Source organism: Gymnodraco acuticeps, unplaced genomic scaffold (genome assembly GCF_902827175.1).
Source record: "Gymnodraco acuticeps unplaced genomic scaffold, fGymAcu1.1, whole genome shotgun sequence".
In the NCBI taxonomy this organism is placed as follows: domain Eukaryota; kingdom Metazoa; phylum Chordata; class Actinopteri; order Perciformes; family Bathydraconidae; genus Gymnodraco; species Gymnodraco acuticeps.
Window position 1 is genome coordinate 427,379 of NW_022990513.1, and position 17,197 is coordinate 444,575.

General features: G+C 42.0%; 1 protein-coding gene across 4 annotated transcripts in view; it reads right to left on the reverse strand.

Moving 5' to 3' along the window:
* Positions 1–17,197, reverse strand: part of wwp2 (WW domain containing E3 ubiquitin protein ligase 2) — a 77,408-nt gene that overhangs the window by 27,511 nt on the left and 32,700 nt on the right. For all 4 annotated transcript variants that reach the window (XM_034227061.1, XM_034227058.1, XM_034227059.1 and 1 more), the window contains one exon: positions 4,022–4,196. In XM_034227061.1, coding sequence (XP_034082952.1) covers positions 4,022–4,196 — 175 coding nt within the window. The remainder of the gene's footprint in view (positions 1–4,021; positions 4,197–17,197) is intronic.

Below are 17,197 nucleotides of genomic sequence, written 5' to 3' on the forward strand. Positions count from 1 at the left end.
GGTCCAAAACGATCACCTGCCAAGAGCTAGTGGACAATAAACCAGTAAAAGTCAGCAGCAACAGCACCTCATCACATTTTGTTTAAACTTTCATAAAAGGAGTTCTGTTTTCCTGCTGCTTGTGTGTTTAACTTGCAAGATGTTCGATGAGAGTTAATGCACAAAGTTCAACGACTCTTACAGCGGTGTGAGAAGACTGCATTTTCTGGTTAAAATGATTTATAAACTTTTGTTTAAAACTTCAACAAAGACCACAGCAGCCAGTTAAATAAGGATTCTTTAAATGTGAAATTGTTAATGAGTGGATAAACAAGTTAAAAAAGGATGGATGGGATGATGGTTCATGAATAAAGATTCGATAGACAGTGAGAGGGTTAGATGGATGGAGAGAAAGAGGGAATGCAAGGATTTTAAATGCATAAACACCCAGAAGCACATGAAAACACACAACAGCCTAAGTGAGAAACAGGGACAAATGCACACTCAAACATACAGAGTGCAGGTCGGAGTGTTTTTTATAGAAGCCTATAAGAGTTTTAAGGCTGGTTTTACTAATGGTCCATTGAGAACGCTCTGTTGTTTTGGTCCTATAACCCTTAACTTCCGGGCCGCTGTCTGACCTTGGCGGCTTCACTCGGGAGGACGGTGACTGTCAGAGATACAGCACAACCTGACTCCGCTGGAAAATACCATAAACAAATCTTCTATAACAGTTTTAATGCCCCCTGAACACGATGTCAGCAAGTAAAGCGCGCCGTGTTTCTCAGAACATGCACTGATCGTGGTCAGTCCCAGGTGCATTATGCAGGTTGACGTGCAAATCTAAACATATCGTTTGTGCTATGCAAAAGCACACCTGGAAGATTCCGTTACCATGGGAAAAACGGTCTTATGGTCGAGTGAGACTAAGATTTAACTTTTTGGACTGAACACCAAGCGCTATGTTTGGCGAAAACCAAACACAGCACACCACCCAAAACACACCATACCTACGGTGAAGCATGGTGATGGCAACATTATGTGGTGGGGATGTTTCTCTTCAGCAGGGACTGGGCACGTGGTCAGGGTCGAAGGGAATATAGATGCTGCCAAGTACACACACATTCTGGAGAAAAACCTGCATCCTCCTGCTAGACAACTTAATGCCCAATCTGAGGCCTCATTTATAAACGGTGCGTACGCTCAAAAGATGGCGTACGCCAGTTTCTAAGCAATGTTTGCGATTTATAAAAAACAAACTTGAAGGGAAAATGTGCGGTCCTCCACGCAAACTGACTTATCCGTACGCGGTACGCAAAAAAAAACGGGAGAGACGAGAAACTGCGACACCGTTGGCAGAAGGAAGAATGGAGAGAAATATGTGGAAATAATACCATAAATAAAATGTTACCTCTCATTTATCATATATGAAGAATTCATTTGCAAAAATGTATTAAAGCCAATCTTAAAATGATTTAACAAACGCCTGTTTGAGACTCCTCAGTGCACACAAACACATAACTTGGAGAAATAAATAAATATGGATATGTTATTTAAAACCACCTCGAATATGTTGTCTTAAAGGTGGGGTAGGTAAGTTTGAGAAACCGGCTCGAGATACACTTTTTGTTATATTCCATGGAATGCTCTTAACATCCCGATAGCAATGAATATCTGAAGTGCTTTGACAACAAATCCATAAACAAATCTCATCTGTGGAAGCCGTAGTACTGTAAAAAGCACGACCAATCATCTGAGCCGGCCCGGCTAAAGTAACTGGATGGCCTACCTGCCTATCAGCCTTCCATCTGTGCACAAATCTGTGCTCATCATGGGGGGGGTCTCCTGTCCCCGGCACAAACACACTGACACACTGCCTGAGGAAGGTTATGTGTATATTTTGTCATTAACTTTTTTCGGACCACTTATTTATTTATTTTGGTGACGATCCGACCTCCATGCTGCGACTCTGGTTCAAACTGCATCCACCAAACAATATGATTTATCTCCACCTCCCCAAAAGAACCACAATCTGACACGGTGTGAAATGTCTTTCTTAGCTGTTCTGTCTTCATTTCCTGCTATCTCCTTCATGCAGTCAGTCAGAATGAATATTAATACAGGGCGTTTCTTTGACTATTTATAGGCAAAAGCTGCGCCGCATTTCGAGTTGATTGTGATTTATAAAGGGGAACCGGCGTAGGAAGTGCGAGCGCAGTGTTTTATAAATCGGAAAATGTCTGTGCGTATTTATTTGTCTTTGTCCTACGTAAGCAACCTTCCCACGAGAATCCTACGCAAGGCTTTATAAATGAGGTCCCTGGTCATTCACCTTTAAACACGACAATATTCCTAAACATACTGCCAAAAGAACAACGCAGTGGCTTAAGGATAGGAAGGTGAAAGTCCTTGAGTGGCCAAGTCAGAAGCCTTGAGTTAAATCTGATAGAACATCTATTGAGGGACTCGAAGAGAGCAGTCTATTGCCGCTCACCATGGAATTTGACTGAACACGAACAATTCTGCAAGGAAAAATGGGCAAACATTGCCCAATCTAGATGTGCAAAGCTAGTAGAGACATATCGAAATAGATTGATGGCTGTAATTGCAGCAAAAGGAGATCGTATGAAGTATTAAGTCAGGGGAATGATGACTTCTCCAACCCTGTTATTCTAGTTTTTCATTTTTTATTAATATTCAGAACTGTTGCCTTTTTTTGGATTTAACTTCTGTTAGACAGCTATCATACTGAATCAATATTGACTGTGAATGTATGCAAAAATGTATGGCATATAGCTGTCTAACAGAAGTTAAATCCATTTCTCACTTATTCTGACAATGTACTTAACCCCAAATAAAAGAACCGAATAAAAAGAGTTGTTAAATAATAGTGAAGTCACGTTGTAATAACAATAACTCATCTCTCTCTCGAGTTTTCTTTTTGTGATTTGCCAAAAGCCACTGTGTCAAGTGTCCTACTTGGGTTGCCGTCCGGAGTTGTCCAATATGGCGGACCATCTCGCACATGCGCACTGCAGATAGGGCAGGGCTGCAGATCGGGTAGTGACAGTCACTACCCGATCTATATCACCGGTACCAAAGAAAAATGACTGAAGTGCAAACCCAACTCCCGCTAGCATGTAAGCCTCCACCACTCGCAGAGAGTTCAGACCGAGCCAAAGCTATTACAAACGCCAAATATCCTTATGTTGCCGTGTTAGCAAAGCGCTACCTGGCTGTATCTGCTACCTCTGTCCCTAGCAAGAGGGTGTTCTCCACAGCAGGAGACATTGTTAGTGCCAGCAGATCTGCCCTTTCGGCAAGCAATGTGGACAAGTTCATTTTTCTTTAAAAAATACAATGACAAGCAAGTCCTAATGTCAAGCTGGCTGCTTAGGTACTAGTACAGTACAGTTCAAATACAGATTATTTCAGTTCATCGGAATGCTGCACCTTAATGTTTATTTTATTATATTTTGTATTTGAGTGAATACATTATTCACAGTTTAATAATAATAAAAAATATATATATATTTTATGTTTTGTGATAATTTTTTCTGCTGTACCGAAAACGTACCGAACCGTGACCTAAAAACCGAGGTACGTACCGAACCGAAATGTTTGTGAACCGTTACACCCCTAATAAGCAGACTGCATCATGGTCACAAAAATTCACGTTAGCACCGCTAAGCTAAAGGACCTAATGTTGGAGCTAATGTTTGAGTTCTGTAGTCTCAATTAGCCACTGGATAGCAACCTCCGTTTCTACTATGACACAAAGAAGCTTCAGGCGTTCACTAGTGGGGTATTTACTGAAAAAATGATATGCCGTAGAACACATTTTGAGAATCCCTTTAGCTTGTATCATCACCCCAGATCTTATTTGGGGTGATGATAGACCCCAGATCTTATTTCAAGCATCTAACGTAAAAAAACATCAAAAATATTTCAAGACAAGGGAACTGCAAGCGGTAAAATGCTAACTCATTTCCGGGTTGTAGGACTCATTCCTGCACCTCTTTCTAATGTGCTCCACATGTACCTGGTAGAGGAAGCGCTGGCTGAACTGGTGCATGGCGCCCTGCAGCTGGCTGCGCTGGCTCTGCCACTGCTGGTAGCTGCGCACAGACTCCGCCGTGGGCCTCTGCCATGTGGTGGTTCTGGTGTTGTGGTCCACATAGTAGTACCTTCCCCGCTGGTCCACTCGCTTCTCCCAGCTGGAGGGGAAACAGAGAGGGGGTGAATTGGGGGGGTGGCTGTGTCTTTTAACAACATCTGCTTTAGGCACGTCAATAATGGGAGGTTATAATAAAGCTGGGCTGCTGATAGTAACGGAACTGATATAAAAAGACAAGAAATGGAAAAATAGACAAGAAAACAGTAGGGGGAGGAGGGAGAGTGGGAGGAAAAAGAGGGGATAAGGGATACAAGTGTAAAAGTAGGGTGGAGGGACATGGAGAAATACATTATTAAATATGAAAGGATGGATGTCGCTGGTTGTGAGATGTAAGCGGTTAAAAAACTATATCAAAATATAAGAATGCACATGTTTTATCTTTACTTTTTCTTGTTTTCTTTGTTGTGATTTACCTATCCTATATGTATAGCCAATACAAAAAAGTTAAGAAAATAAACAACATGTGGTTAGTGGTTAGCTTTGAAGGGAACTGTTTTTTTTGTGGTGTTATAACTAGTTTGGTTGAGCCTATGAAGTTATTAACAATTATTCACTTCAAAAGACAATGGCAGCCCCCGATTACACCGCTGAGGGAAACAATGGAGACGCCAGGTTTCTGCGTGACAACAGGCATGCATCTGCTGTGTTTCTGTGTCAGTATTAATAATAATAATAATAATAATAATGGGTTTAATTTATAACACACTTCATATCTGAGTTCAGATTCCAAAGTACTACAAGCATTTAGCATGGAACAAAAATAAAAACAGTACACAACACGGTAGAATGAATAAAAAGCAGTAAAAACAAACAATAACAAAATAAAAGGGTAGTAATAAATAAGATAAAAGATCTAGGGAAAGGCTCTATTGAACAGATGGGTTTTGAGGCCTTTTTTAAAAGCCTCCACGGTCTTTGGTGCTCTCATGTGCTCGGGGAGAGCATTCCACAGTCTGGGAGCAGCCGAGCAGAAAGCCCAGTCTCCTATAGTACGGAGCTTGGTCCTGGGGGGTTTGAGGAGGTTGGTTTTGCTGGAGAAGGAGGTCCGCAAGGAAGTATGAGGGGTGAGGAGTTCCTTGAGGTAGGGGGGGGAGTTCCATGGATACACTGGTGGGTGAGGAAGGAGACCTTCTATTCAATCCTCAGTTCCACGGGGAGCCAGTGTAGTGTTTTAAGGATGGGGTGATATGATCGTATTTGCGCAGGAGGGGGATATATCCAGTCTCTGATTGTCTTATGTTACTATGAAAGTGCTCTCATACTTGTTTGATTCTGAAATTGTATATATTTATATAAATGTCCGCATCTGTAGCCTGTTATTGTCTCATTATACCGCACTGTGAATGAATTCAAAGTAAATATATAAGTCGTCATGAACACATCTGTCCATCAGACAGAGGGCTGCTGTGCCTCCTGTCATCATTAATGGACGTCTCTTTAAAACGACCGCTCAGAGGAGAGGAGTTCTCATTTCTCTAACCGCCTGCTGCTTCCCCTCCTCTCTCCTCGGTTCCCCTCCTCGACTCCTCCGCTCGCATCTCCTATGGGCGGGACTAAGTAACGAGGATAGGAGTCGAGGGGGGGAAATTAGAGAATGTAGAAGCCTTTAGAGTGAGTGTGGGGCGGAGTTTGGCGATATTCCTGAGGTGATAGAAGGAGTTCTTGCACAGCTGTTTAATATGGGCCTCAAAGGTGAGATGGGCGTCCATTTTCACACCCAGGTTGGTGACTGTTGAGGAGAGGGTAATGTCCTGGCCGGAGAAGGTGATAGTGGTGATGGTGGATGACCTAACCTGGTGTGGGGTGCCAACTATAATGGCTTCGGTCTTGGAGCTGTTCAGTTTCAGGAAGTTTTGCTTCATCCACGCCTGTATCTCCTCCAGGCAGGCAGTGAGGTGAAGGCAGGGCTGCAGAGGAGGTAGGGTTGATCCTGAGGTACAGCGTGCGTCATCAGCGTAACAATGGAATGATACTTGTTCATTCCATTTGAGGCAGGGCAGCAGTCGTTACACGGACCCTCACTATTGCGGTAAGCGTGTTGTCACTTCCGGGCTATCCTGTGTGCAATTCTGGTTATTGGTAGCTTTATTATGAGACACATGAATTTATAGACCAAAGCCTCCAGAGTCACATGCATTCCGGGGGCCAGAGCGTGCAACGTTAAGGCGCATCTTAAACTGCTGGCTAAGAATAAACTTAAATACAGTAAGATTGTTATTCACGTCGGTGGTAATGATGTTCGTTTACGCCAATCAGAATGCACCAAACTTAATGTGGAGTCGGTGTGTAGTTATGCTAAAACAATGTCGGACAGCGTAATTTTCTCTGGTCCCCTCCCCAATCTGATCAATGATGACATGTATAGCCGCATGTCATCATTTCAGCGCTGGTTGTCTTGGTGGTGCCCAGCAAACAATGTGGGCTTCGTAAATAATTGGACAGCCTTCTGGGGAAAACCTGGTCTGATTAAGAGAGACGGCATTCATCCTACTTTGGAAGGTGCAAATCTCATTTCAGCAAACATTTCAGGGCTTTGTGGACTTAATCCATGACAAACTGGAGTTGAGACCAGGCGGAGGAGTCGCAGTTTTATATGTTTCTCTGCGCTCTCTCCAATAAAATACCCAATATTAACGGTGTGTGTGTCTGCCCAAGGACAAGTTAAGGTAAAACCTAATAGAGGTGTCATACATAATAACTTAAAAGTAAATGTAACAACTACTACAGTGCAACACAACAGGAATATTAAATGTGGTCTCTTAAACATAAGATCTCTAGCATCTAAAGCAATATTGGTAAATGATTTAATATCAGATTATAATATTGATATATGCTGTCTCACTGAAACTTGGTTGAGACATGAAGAATATGTCAGCATAAATGAGGCCACTCCACCCAGCCATATCAATACTCATATTGCCCGAGGCACGGGCCGAGGAGGTGGAGTTTCAGCAATCTTTGACTCAAATTTACTTATCAATACTAAACCAAAATTAAATGATACCTCCTTTGAAAGCCTTGTTTTTAGTCTTACGCATCCGACCTGGAAAACTTTGCAGCCAATCTTATTTGTTACAGTGTACCGTGCACCAGGTCCTTATTCAGAATTCTTATCAGAATTCTCTGAGTTTTTATCAACTTTGGTACTTAAAACAGATAAAGTAATTCTAGAGTTAAATGCAACAGTAAGGCTATTTTTATCATCGTCAACATGAATATTAAAGTCACCTACAGAGTGTAAATAAACCAACCCACTGCTATAATCACACTCTCGAGTCTCGACCTTGTTCTGACTTATGGTATTGAAATTGAGCAACTATTAGTCGAACCGCATAATCCTGCTTTATCCGACCATTTTTTGGTAACTTTTGAAGTACTGTTACGAGACTACAAAGCATTAGTCAAAAGCTCCTGCAGCAGAAACCTATCTGTTAGTGCTATAGCCAAATGTAAGGAAGAGATTCCATCAATACTTAACTCGATAGCATGTCTGCATGTAGGGGAGGAAACGTATACAAAATGTACACCACTCCAAATTGATCATGTTGTTGATAGTGCTACAGATGCGCTGCGAATAAAATTGGACTAAAGCAAAAGTCGAGACAACTTGAAAGGATATGGCGTTCCACTAAACTTGAAGAATCTCATTTAATTTGGCATATTACTCTCAATGAATATAAGAAAGCACTGCGTAAAGCGAGAGCAGCTTACTACTCTTCATTAATAGATGAGAATAAGAATAATGCAAGATTTCTTTTCAGCACTGTAGCCAGGCTGAGCCTTCTATTCCCATAGCACTCAGTAGTAATGATTTTATGTGCTTTTTTAACGATAAAATTGTTACTCTTAGAAACAAAATTATTGACCTCTTGCCTTTGACCAGTATAGTGTTATCAACAGCTCCCGGAAACGTAAGCTCTAATATTACACTAGATAGTAAACTAGAATGCTTTTCAGCCATAAACCTTGAACAATTAAATTCAATGATTCTCTCTTCTAAACCATCAACGTGTATGTTAGACCCAATTCCAACTAAGCTGTTGAAGGAAGTTTTTCCATTAATTAGCACTTCTTTATTAAATATTATGAATATGTCTTTATTATCAGGCTATGTTCCACAATCATTTAAAGTTGCAGTAATAAAACCTCTTCTTAAAAAGTACAACCTCGATCCAGAGGTTTTAGCCAATTATAGACCTATTTCTAATCTCCCATTCCTCTCAAAAATTATTGAGAAAGCGGTCGCAAAACAGTTGTGTGATTACTTAAAAAACAATGATTTATTTGAAGATTTTCAGTCTGACTTTAGAACACATCATAGCACAGAGATAGCTCTGGTTAAAGTCACAAATGACCTTCTAATAGCCTCTGACAAGGGACTTGTCTCTATTCTTGTTTTGCTCGATCTCAGTGCTGCATTTGATACTATCGACCATGATATCTTATTGCAAAGACTAGAGCACTTAGTTGGCATTAAGAGAACTGCTTTTGGCTGGTTTAGGTCCTATCTATCTGAACGCTCTCAGTTTGTACGTGTCAACGATGAATCTTCCATGCAAACCAAAGTTAGCCATGGAGTGCCACAGGGCTCAGTGCTTGGACCTATTTTGTTCACATTATATATGCTTCAGCTAGGCAATATTATAAGGAATCATTCTGTACATTTCCACTGTTATGCGGATGATACTCAACTATATTTATCCATCAAGCCTGATGAAACCAATCACCTAAATAAAATTGAAGACTGCCTGAAGGACTTAAAAACGTGGATGACCGGGGGGCACGTAGGAGCAGCGACATGTGAGGACGCAGTTTTCTGAGCTCTGCTTGGAAAGAACATTTCAGAAGTTATTTTCGCCTCTTTTCTCGCTCCCGTGGGGCAAATGTGTCTCTAAAGTGTTCAGCTTTCTAAAAGTGACCATGTTATGATTTGGTTGTAAATAAAACTCTCAAAAAATGCAGAAGAACCAAAGACCGGAACCAGGCCCAAACGCAGCGGACTCGCCTGAGGAAGACACGGCCGGGTCGGCGGAGCCGCTGTCGGATACACAGGCAATCATGGCCGCCCTAAAGCGGACTGAGCAGTGTGTGCTAACTAAGATCGACTCAACGGTGACTGTAGGTGAATTGCACACCAAAATAGACAACCTGTCGAGGGACTTAAGATCAGAAATCTTCAATGTGCGCACAGAGTTTACTAATGGCGCGTTTCCACTGCAGGCCTCGCTCGGCCTCGCTCGGTTTGGTTAGGCCTTATTAGGCCCGGCTCACTTTAATGCTGCGCTTCCATTACAGTTTAGGAACTGGGGTAGTTACTATAGTAGTAAGTAGGCGGAGCTGTGACGTCATCTTCAATGAGCGCCCCAGAAAAACAACACAGCCGTTAGCTCTTAGCACTCAGAGCTCACAGCTCTTCATATCTGTTCAGAAACTAGACAAAAGTTAAACAAGTACAAACCACAGACTGCCTGTGTCATGGCGAATACAGTCGCTGGTTTATTTATGTCTGTATAGGCCGTTGTTGTGAGTGTGGACGGTCGGAGCATATATAACGTTAGCTTAGCCAAGCTCCATTTAGAAAACACGCATTTTAAAAGGGTTTTTCGCCTGCCGTCTGTCTGCAGACTTGTCAAAGCATTAATTCATGGTTTTTACTAACCGGTATCAGTATGTTGTTACTTCGGCATCATTTTGAAACGTGTATTACAATTAAATCACGGTCAAATATGTTCATCTTGTTGTAGTTGTAGCCAGCGATTCTCTCTCTAGTTTAGCATACTCAGCCCGACTCAGCCTGGTTGTTCCTGGCCCTAGAACCACGATTTTATGGGGCCAGAAAAACTGTGAATTAGGACCCGCTAGTCGGTACTAGGCCAAGTGGAAACGCAACCAAAAACGGGCCCCGCATGGCTCGGCACGCTTAAAGCGAGCTACCCGCTGCAGTGGAAACGCGCCATAAGGTTGTTGAAGATGTTAGGAAGGAGAACGCAACTTTCGTAACGCGCATTGAATGCCTTGAGGAGGGGGCTAATTGCTATGCTAACCGGGTAGTGGAACTCGAGGCTAAAGTTACTACGCTGTCCTCACAAGTAAACAGGTTGGTGGACAAAACCGAAGATCTAGAGTCTCGATAACGGAGAGATAATTGTCGACTAGTCGGTGTGGCGGAAGGGACTGGGAATATTCGACCGGAGAAAGCCATAGCTCAACTACTGCAGGATGCTCTGAGCCTGGACTACACACCGACGCTTGACCGTGCACATAGGGGCTTGCAGCCGAAACCAGCTGATGGGGATGCCCCGAGGCCGATCATCATTAAATTCCACTACTTTCAGGAGAAAGCAGATATTATACGGAAAGCCATGGGAGCGGGGCCCATCTTCCACAACGGCAAGCGTTTCTACATCTACACGCTCTCGGTGAGGAAAAAGAGGGCGGCGTTTACTGAGGTCCGGGGGCTGCTGCGCAGATGCCCTGGTGTGAAGTATGGACTTGTGTATCCAGCCACACTTAAAATCACAACCTCAGCTGGAGAGCAAAAGTCATTTGAAGACCCAACCAAGGCAAAGCACTACATTGAGACGGATTTGCACCCGCGGGACCCGGAGGGAGAGTGATAATCAATATTGGGGCCATGACAGGTACTGTTGGAGCTGCAGGATAATGTCACAGCCTGTGTCACAATGACTACATTTTTGACTGTTAATTACACTACAGTTGGTTACGCTTTATGTGTGGACTATGGACAATGAGTCAGGGAAATTACAACAATGCAGATTTTCTTAAGTTATAGCTGTTTATATCTCCCAACTGTAGGTGTTTAAGGCTGTTTTAAGTTATGACCACATAAGTGCAGCAATGTCGGTACTATGAGAAGGGCCATGTTTCATTTCAATTCATATTGTTCTGCCCTTGCACAGTTCAGTCGAGTGTTTAGGTTAGTCTTGACGTGTTATATGCCTAAGAGTAGGACGAGTGTTTGTAGGGCAGTCTCAGGCTTTAAGAAGACCAGCCCGGGGATCCAGGATGGTAAGAGTTTATTTTTTGTTACTTTCTTAACTTTTGTCTGTTTTATGGTACTTTTTTGTTTTTCTATTGTTTCATGCCTTAACCCAAGATTGCACATATGTGTTCAGATTTTGCCAACTTTCAAGTCCAGACCATGTATCCAGTGGCAGAGTTATGGCTCCTGATGCTGTAGATAAACAACAAGTAATAATAATATAAATAATATGGTGAAACAGAGTAAAATATTTGCCCATTTAAAATCATTGAAGCCTGATGTGATGTTTCTGCAGGAAACACATCTGAATATTAACTCCCAAAAGAGACTAAGATGCAGTTGGATTGGACAAGTGTACCACTCGCGTTTTGATTACAAAACCAGGGGCACAGCAATTTTAATTAGAAAGGGGATACCTGTTGAACTCTCTGAAATAATATCTGATCCCAATGGTAGATATATTGTTGCAGTTGGCAGGTTGTTTAATACTCCTTTAATAATGGCTAACATCTATGGACCGAATTGGGATGACTCAATCATTTTTCATAAACTTCTTCTCAGCCCTCCCTGACCTCAATACCTATAAATTGGTATTGGGTGGTGATTTTAACTGCGTTCTCCATGCCCACCTTGACAGATCCAACCCTAGACCTAATAGTACCCTGTCAACATCTGCGATAGCTATAAACTCCTTCCTGCGCTCCTGTGGCCTATCCGACCCGTGGCGGGCAAAACATCCTAATACTAAACAATTTTCGTTTTTCTCCCCTGTCCACCATAGCTATTCCAGGATTGATTATTTCATTGTGGATGACCAATTACTTCCCTTAATCCCCAGGAGCCAGTACCACAGCATTGTGTTATCAGACCATGGTCCAGTACAAATGGATATGATGTTTCCTCTGGTAACGCCAAATTAAGTAACATGAGATTTGACCTAGAGCTGTTCAGGGCTGTAGTGTTAACCATCATGTGAAGTTTGGTGGCGTTCTGAGTATGTCAGTTTGAGTTATGACATCATCGTGTTCCATGGCGAGGGACCGCCTAGCATCGAGCGACCGCGAACTTTGGCGCCAAATCACAGCAATGCCGTGCGAATGAAAAAAAAACTACTTGATAACAATTAGCCGCCCATGTCTCGAGATAATACCCGACGAATTTCGAGTCGTTCGGATAAAGTCCCGAACGCGATACAAAATTCGTACGGACGAAAAACGCGATAAATCGCGTTTTTCCGACACAAAATTCAAAATGGCCGACTTCCTGTACGATATTTTATACCCCTCCAAGAGGCTTTTTGGTTCGTCTCCGCACCCTAGATATGCGTAGCAAGTTTCGTTCGTTTACGTGAAAGTTAAAGTAGGGGGAGTTCACGTTAAAAACGGAAGTGGGCGTGGCCTACGCAATTTTTGACGCAAAGTTCCGGAACCTATTACACATTGCAATTTTGTCAACTTTTGACGCGCGTGCACAATTTGGTGAGTTTTCACATATGTTGCAGGGCTCAAAAGTGCGTTACAAGAGTTCAAATAATAATCATAACAAATAATCGGTCCGATCTCAATAATGCCCACCTCACTGTAGTCGCATGGGCTACGTACTGGCATGATTTAGGCCACTTTTAATGGGCTTTTGCCCCTCTTTTTCGCGAGCGACTACATTGATCGTAACGATATCAATTATGCTCCGCCCACGTGACTGGGCTCACGCAGCCTATCAGCCGTCATGATTTCCGAACCTTTTCTGTGCTTTTGCCGGTCGTTTTCCCTGTTTTGGGTGTTTTTCGCAGGTTTATCGGTCGCTGCGCGACCGATTTCAATAGGGTCTTCGCCGACCTAGGCCTATGTTTTATTTTTTTCACAACAGTTGTATTTGGATGGAATGAATACCTATAGTGATAATTCAAAGTAATAAAATGATTTTTACAGTGAAAAAGTTCAAATGGAACTGATGGTTCCCAAATTACCCAGAGGTGAGTCCGCTTGGACTTTATTTTTCTAAACCTCTCTAAAAAGGTCAAATTTCACTTGTTTTGCATCAATCTTGATACAGGGTACTTATTATATGTTATAGTTTGGATTCCTAAAGCTTTTAGTCTACTAGCCCATCATTCAAGGGTGGTTTTCACTATAAGTAATGGGGTTTTTTTAGGCGGACATTAGAATTTACATGTTTTTACTGTGTTCCATCTGAATTTACTTTTAAATAAAAACATCTATATTGATTCTGACACTTCTACATCCAACTCACAGATGTAACCTTGCTTTGAGAGAAAAGATTATTAATGTACCCCTTTTAGAAGTGAAGATATAGTCTTTGTTGTGTTAGTGGCATTTTCGAGCCTGAAACCTGAAAAACAGGCTCAGGGCTTAAGAGGTTAAGACAATATACTCAGCTCCTACAGCCGCTGTTAAAACAAACAGTCTTATTTCCGAATATTTTATGCTCTACAGAGGAACAAGGCAGGGATGCTGCCTGTCACCCTATTTATTCGACATTGCAATTGAACCCTTAGCAATTGCTATCAGAACGGACAATAGGATTAAGGGCGTTTCCAGGGGCAACACCGTGCATAAAACATCTCTATATGCGGATGACCTGCTCTTGCAAATGTCAGACCCAATAGAAAGCACGCCATATGTTCTCTCCTTGCTGAAGACATTTGGGAGCATATCAGGTTACAAAATTAACTTGTCAAAATCTTTACTGTTTCCTCTCAATGACTTGGCAAGGCTGGAGGATTATGGTCATCTAGGTCATTAGGATTGAAAATGAAAAATGTACTTACTTGGGTATTGAGATAGCAGGCTCGGGTTAAGGATATTTTTAAGTACAATTATAAATCTATCTTGGAACGCACCAAGAATGATCTAGATAGGTGGTCGAAGCTGCCTGTCACACTAGCAGGGCGGATAAACGCTGTGAAAATGACAATATTGCCCAAATATTTGTACCTGTTTCAGATGATTCCGATTTTCATCCCACAATCCTTTTTTGCCCAACTAGACAGCCTTATCTCTGCGTGTATATGGAATAAGAAGCCTGCACGCACAAAGAAGGCAAATCTGGAGAGGGTCAAATCTGAAGGTGGTTTGGGTCTACCTAATTTCCTATTTTATTACTGGGCAGCTAACATAGCTAAACTCACATACTGGATTACCACATTTGCAGACAAGGAGGGCCCAATATAGGCTACAATGGAGTTGGAGTCCACACTCCCAGTTTCCCCAATCTAATTTTTAACTGCCCCCATTCCATTGAATGTTAAAGTAAGTGAGTTTAACTCAAACTTAGTGGTCCAAAACTCAATTAAGATCTGGGGTCAATTTAGGAAAGATATGAATCTGAAAAGCATATGCAGTTTCTCGCCAATAATGTCTAATCACCTTTTTACACCATCCCGTTTGGACATGGCATTTGCTGTTTGGCATATAAGTGTCTTGGTCTATTTTCAAGATCTTTTTAGTGACGGCAGTTTCGCATCCTTTACACACTTGTGTAGGGATCACAACATACCAAAATCTCACTTTTTTAGATACCTCCAGGCTCGGTCTTTTGCGTCTAAACATTTTCCAGGATATCCATGTCCATCCTCTAAAGATCTAGCTCACTCGGTTCTTAATGTGAATCAATTTAATAAAGGGAGTGTGTCCAAAATATATACATTGATTTTGAATAACTGCCCTCCCACACTAAAAAAGCATGGGAAGGAGATATTGGTGATTCTATTTCAGAGGAAGCCTGGGAAACCATTGTTTCACGTATACACACACCTCTTCTTTCTGTATTAGACATGGATTAATCCAATTTAAGGTAGTACACCGGCTGTCCCAGGTGTCATTATTCTCCTGTTTCCCTGGGCCATATGTTCTGGTCATGTCCGTCATTATGCAGTTTCTGGGCTTCTGTGTTTCGGTCACTCTCTGCAATATCAGGCAGGATGCTATCTCCTAATCCTCAAACAGCTATTTTTGGAACTGTTGATACTGGACTAGGGTTCTCCTCCCTCCACAAAAATGTGGTTGCCTATGCGTCGTTGCATGCCCGCCGTCTCATACTGCTAAATTGGAAAGGAAAAAATCCCCCTTCCTATATTCACTGGCTCAGGGAAGTGATGCTTGGGCTAGACTTGGAAAAATTGAGATATGCAGTGCGCGATTTAGTCAACAAATACGACAAAACTTGGTCTCTTTTTATCCCTCACCTGATTCACTTTGCATTTGTCTTTGACTATTGACCTGGGCACTCTGGGGTCCCTAACTGTGGGCTTGAAGTTGTTATGTACCTTGTCACACTAAGGGTTTAGAAGGCTGGCAATAAGAATAGCATAAACTAAAATGCTTATTTGGGTTATGTGTGTGATGTTTTATTATATCTGATTATCTACTCGTACACTGTCTATTATCGTCATTTTTGTTGTATGTGCTTATTTTGGTCGATTCCTTATTTTTTCATTTATTTTACTTGTTTTTATATATTTTATTTCTATGACCATTCGTTTATTTATTTTTTTCGTTTGTTTGTCTATTCACTGGGGAATACCACCTGGAGGGAGAGGGGGGTGGGATCTGGGGCGTTTGCAACTTTTTGTCATAAATGTTGGACATACTGTATTTGTGAAAAACTGAAAAATAAAGTTGTTTAAAAAAAAAAAAAATTAAAAACGTAAAAAAAAAAAATTACCTTCAACTTTTTGATGTTAAACACGGCTAAAATTGAAGTTATTGTACTCGGCTCAAATAATCTACGAAACAAACTATCTAAAGATATACTAGTTATGGATGGCATTAATTTGGCCTCCAGTGAGACTGTAAGGAATCTGGGTGTTATATTTGATCAGGATTTATCCTTTAACGCCCACATAAAATCAATTTCAAGGACCGCCTACTTCCATCTACGCAACATTGCCAAAATCAGGCATATCTTGCCTCAAAACGATGCAGAGAAACTAGTCCATGCATTTGTTACTTCAAGGCTGGATTATTGTAACTCTTTATTATCAGGGTGTACCAAGAAGTCAGTCAAGTCGCTTCAGCTGATTCAAAATGCTGCAGCTCGTGTACTAACCAGAGTTAGGAAAAGGGACCACATTACTCCTGTTCTGGCTGCCTTACACTGGCTCCCTATAGAACACAGGATAGAATTTAAAATGATTCTTCTCGCCTACAAAGCCCTTAATGGGCAGGCGCCATCTTACCTTAAAGAACTCATTATACCCTACTGTCCTACTAGGGCATTGCGTTCCAAGAATGCAGGGTTGTTGGTTGTTCCTAGAGTCTCTAAAAGTACAATGGGAGCCAGAGCCTTTTCTTATCAAGCTCCACATTTGTGGAATCAGCTTCCAGTTTGTGTTCGGGCGGCAGACAGCCTATCCGTTTTTAAGAGTACGCTTAAGACCTTCCTTTTTGATAAAGCTTATAGTGATAAAATCAAATAATCTAATAAGAGTGCATTGACGTAGATACGTTGTGCCTCTTCACCTATATATTTTAGTTCTTACTCTTTCACTTAAATCCTAAAAACTTAGATCTTATATTTAAAACTTTATCCAAAACCTTTCCCCTCTCTGACCTCTCGAGGTTCTATTAGAGGGTAACAGGTTGCAGAGAAGGCCTAGCCCGGCCGGGGAGTGTGGAACGTAGCCACAGACCTACTCCTTACCTCTAACCAATTCAGGTTCCAGTGGGGACCTTTTCCCTGCGTGTGCCTCTCCACCTCTGTTTCCTACTTCTTACTTGCTACCCTTTTCCCTCAACCTATCCTAAGGGAGTGCATGTACGTAGACACGTTGTGTTCCTTACTTCTTACTTGCTACCCCTTTCCCTCAACCTATCCTAAGGGAGTGCATGTATGTAGACACGTTAGTTTAGCTGCTATAGGCTTGGACTGTTGGGGGGGGCACCTTACTCCGTCTTTTTGGCTGTTTGTACCTGTGTACTCTCATGTTCCGATTAACCCAGCTTCCCCCAAATCTCTTTTTTGTGTCCATATCTACGCCGGGATCCTGAGTCGAGGCTGATCCTGTTGCTGTGGTCGTG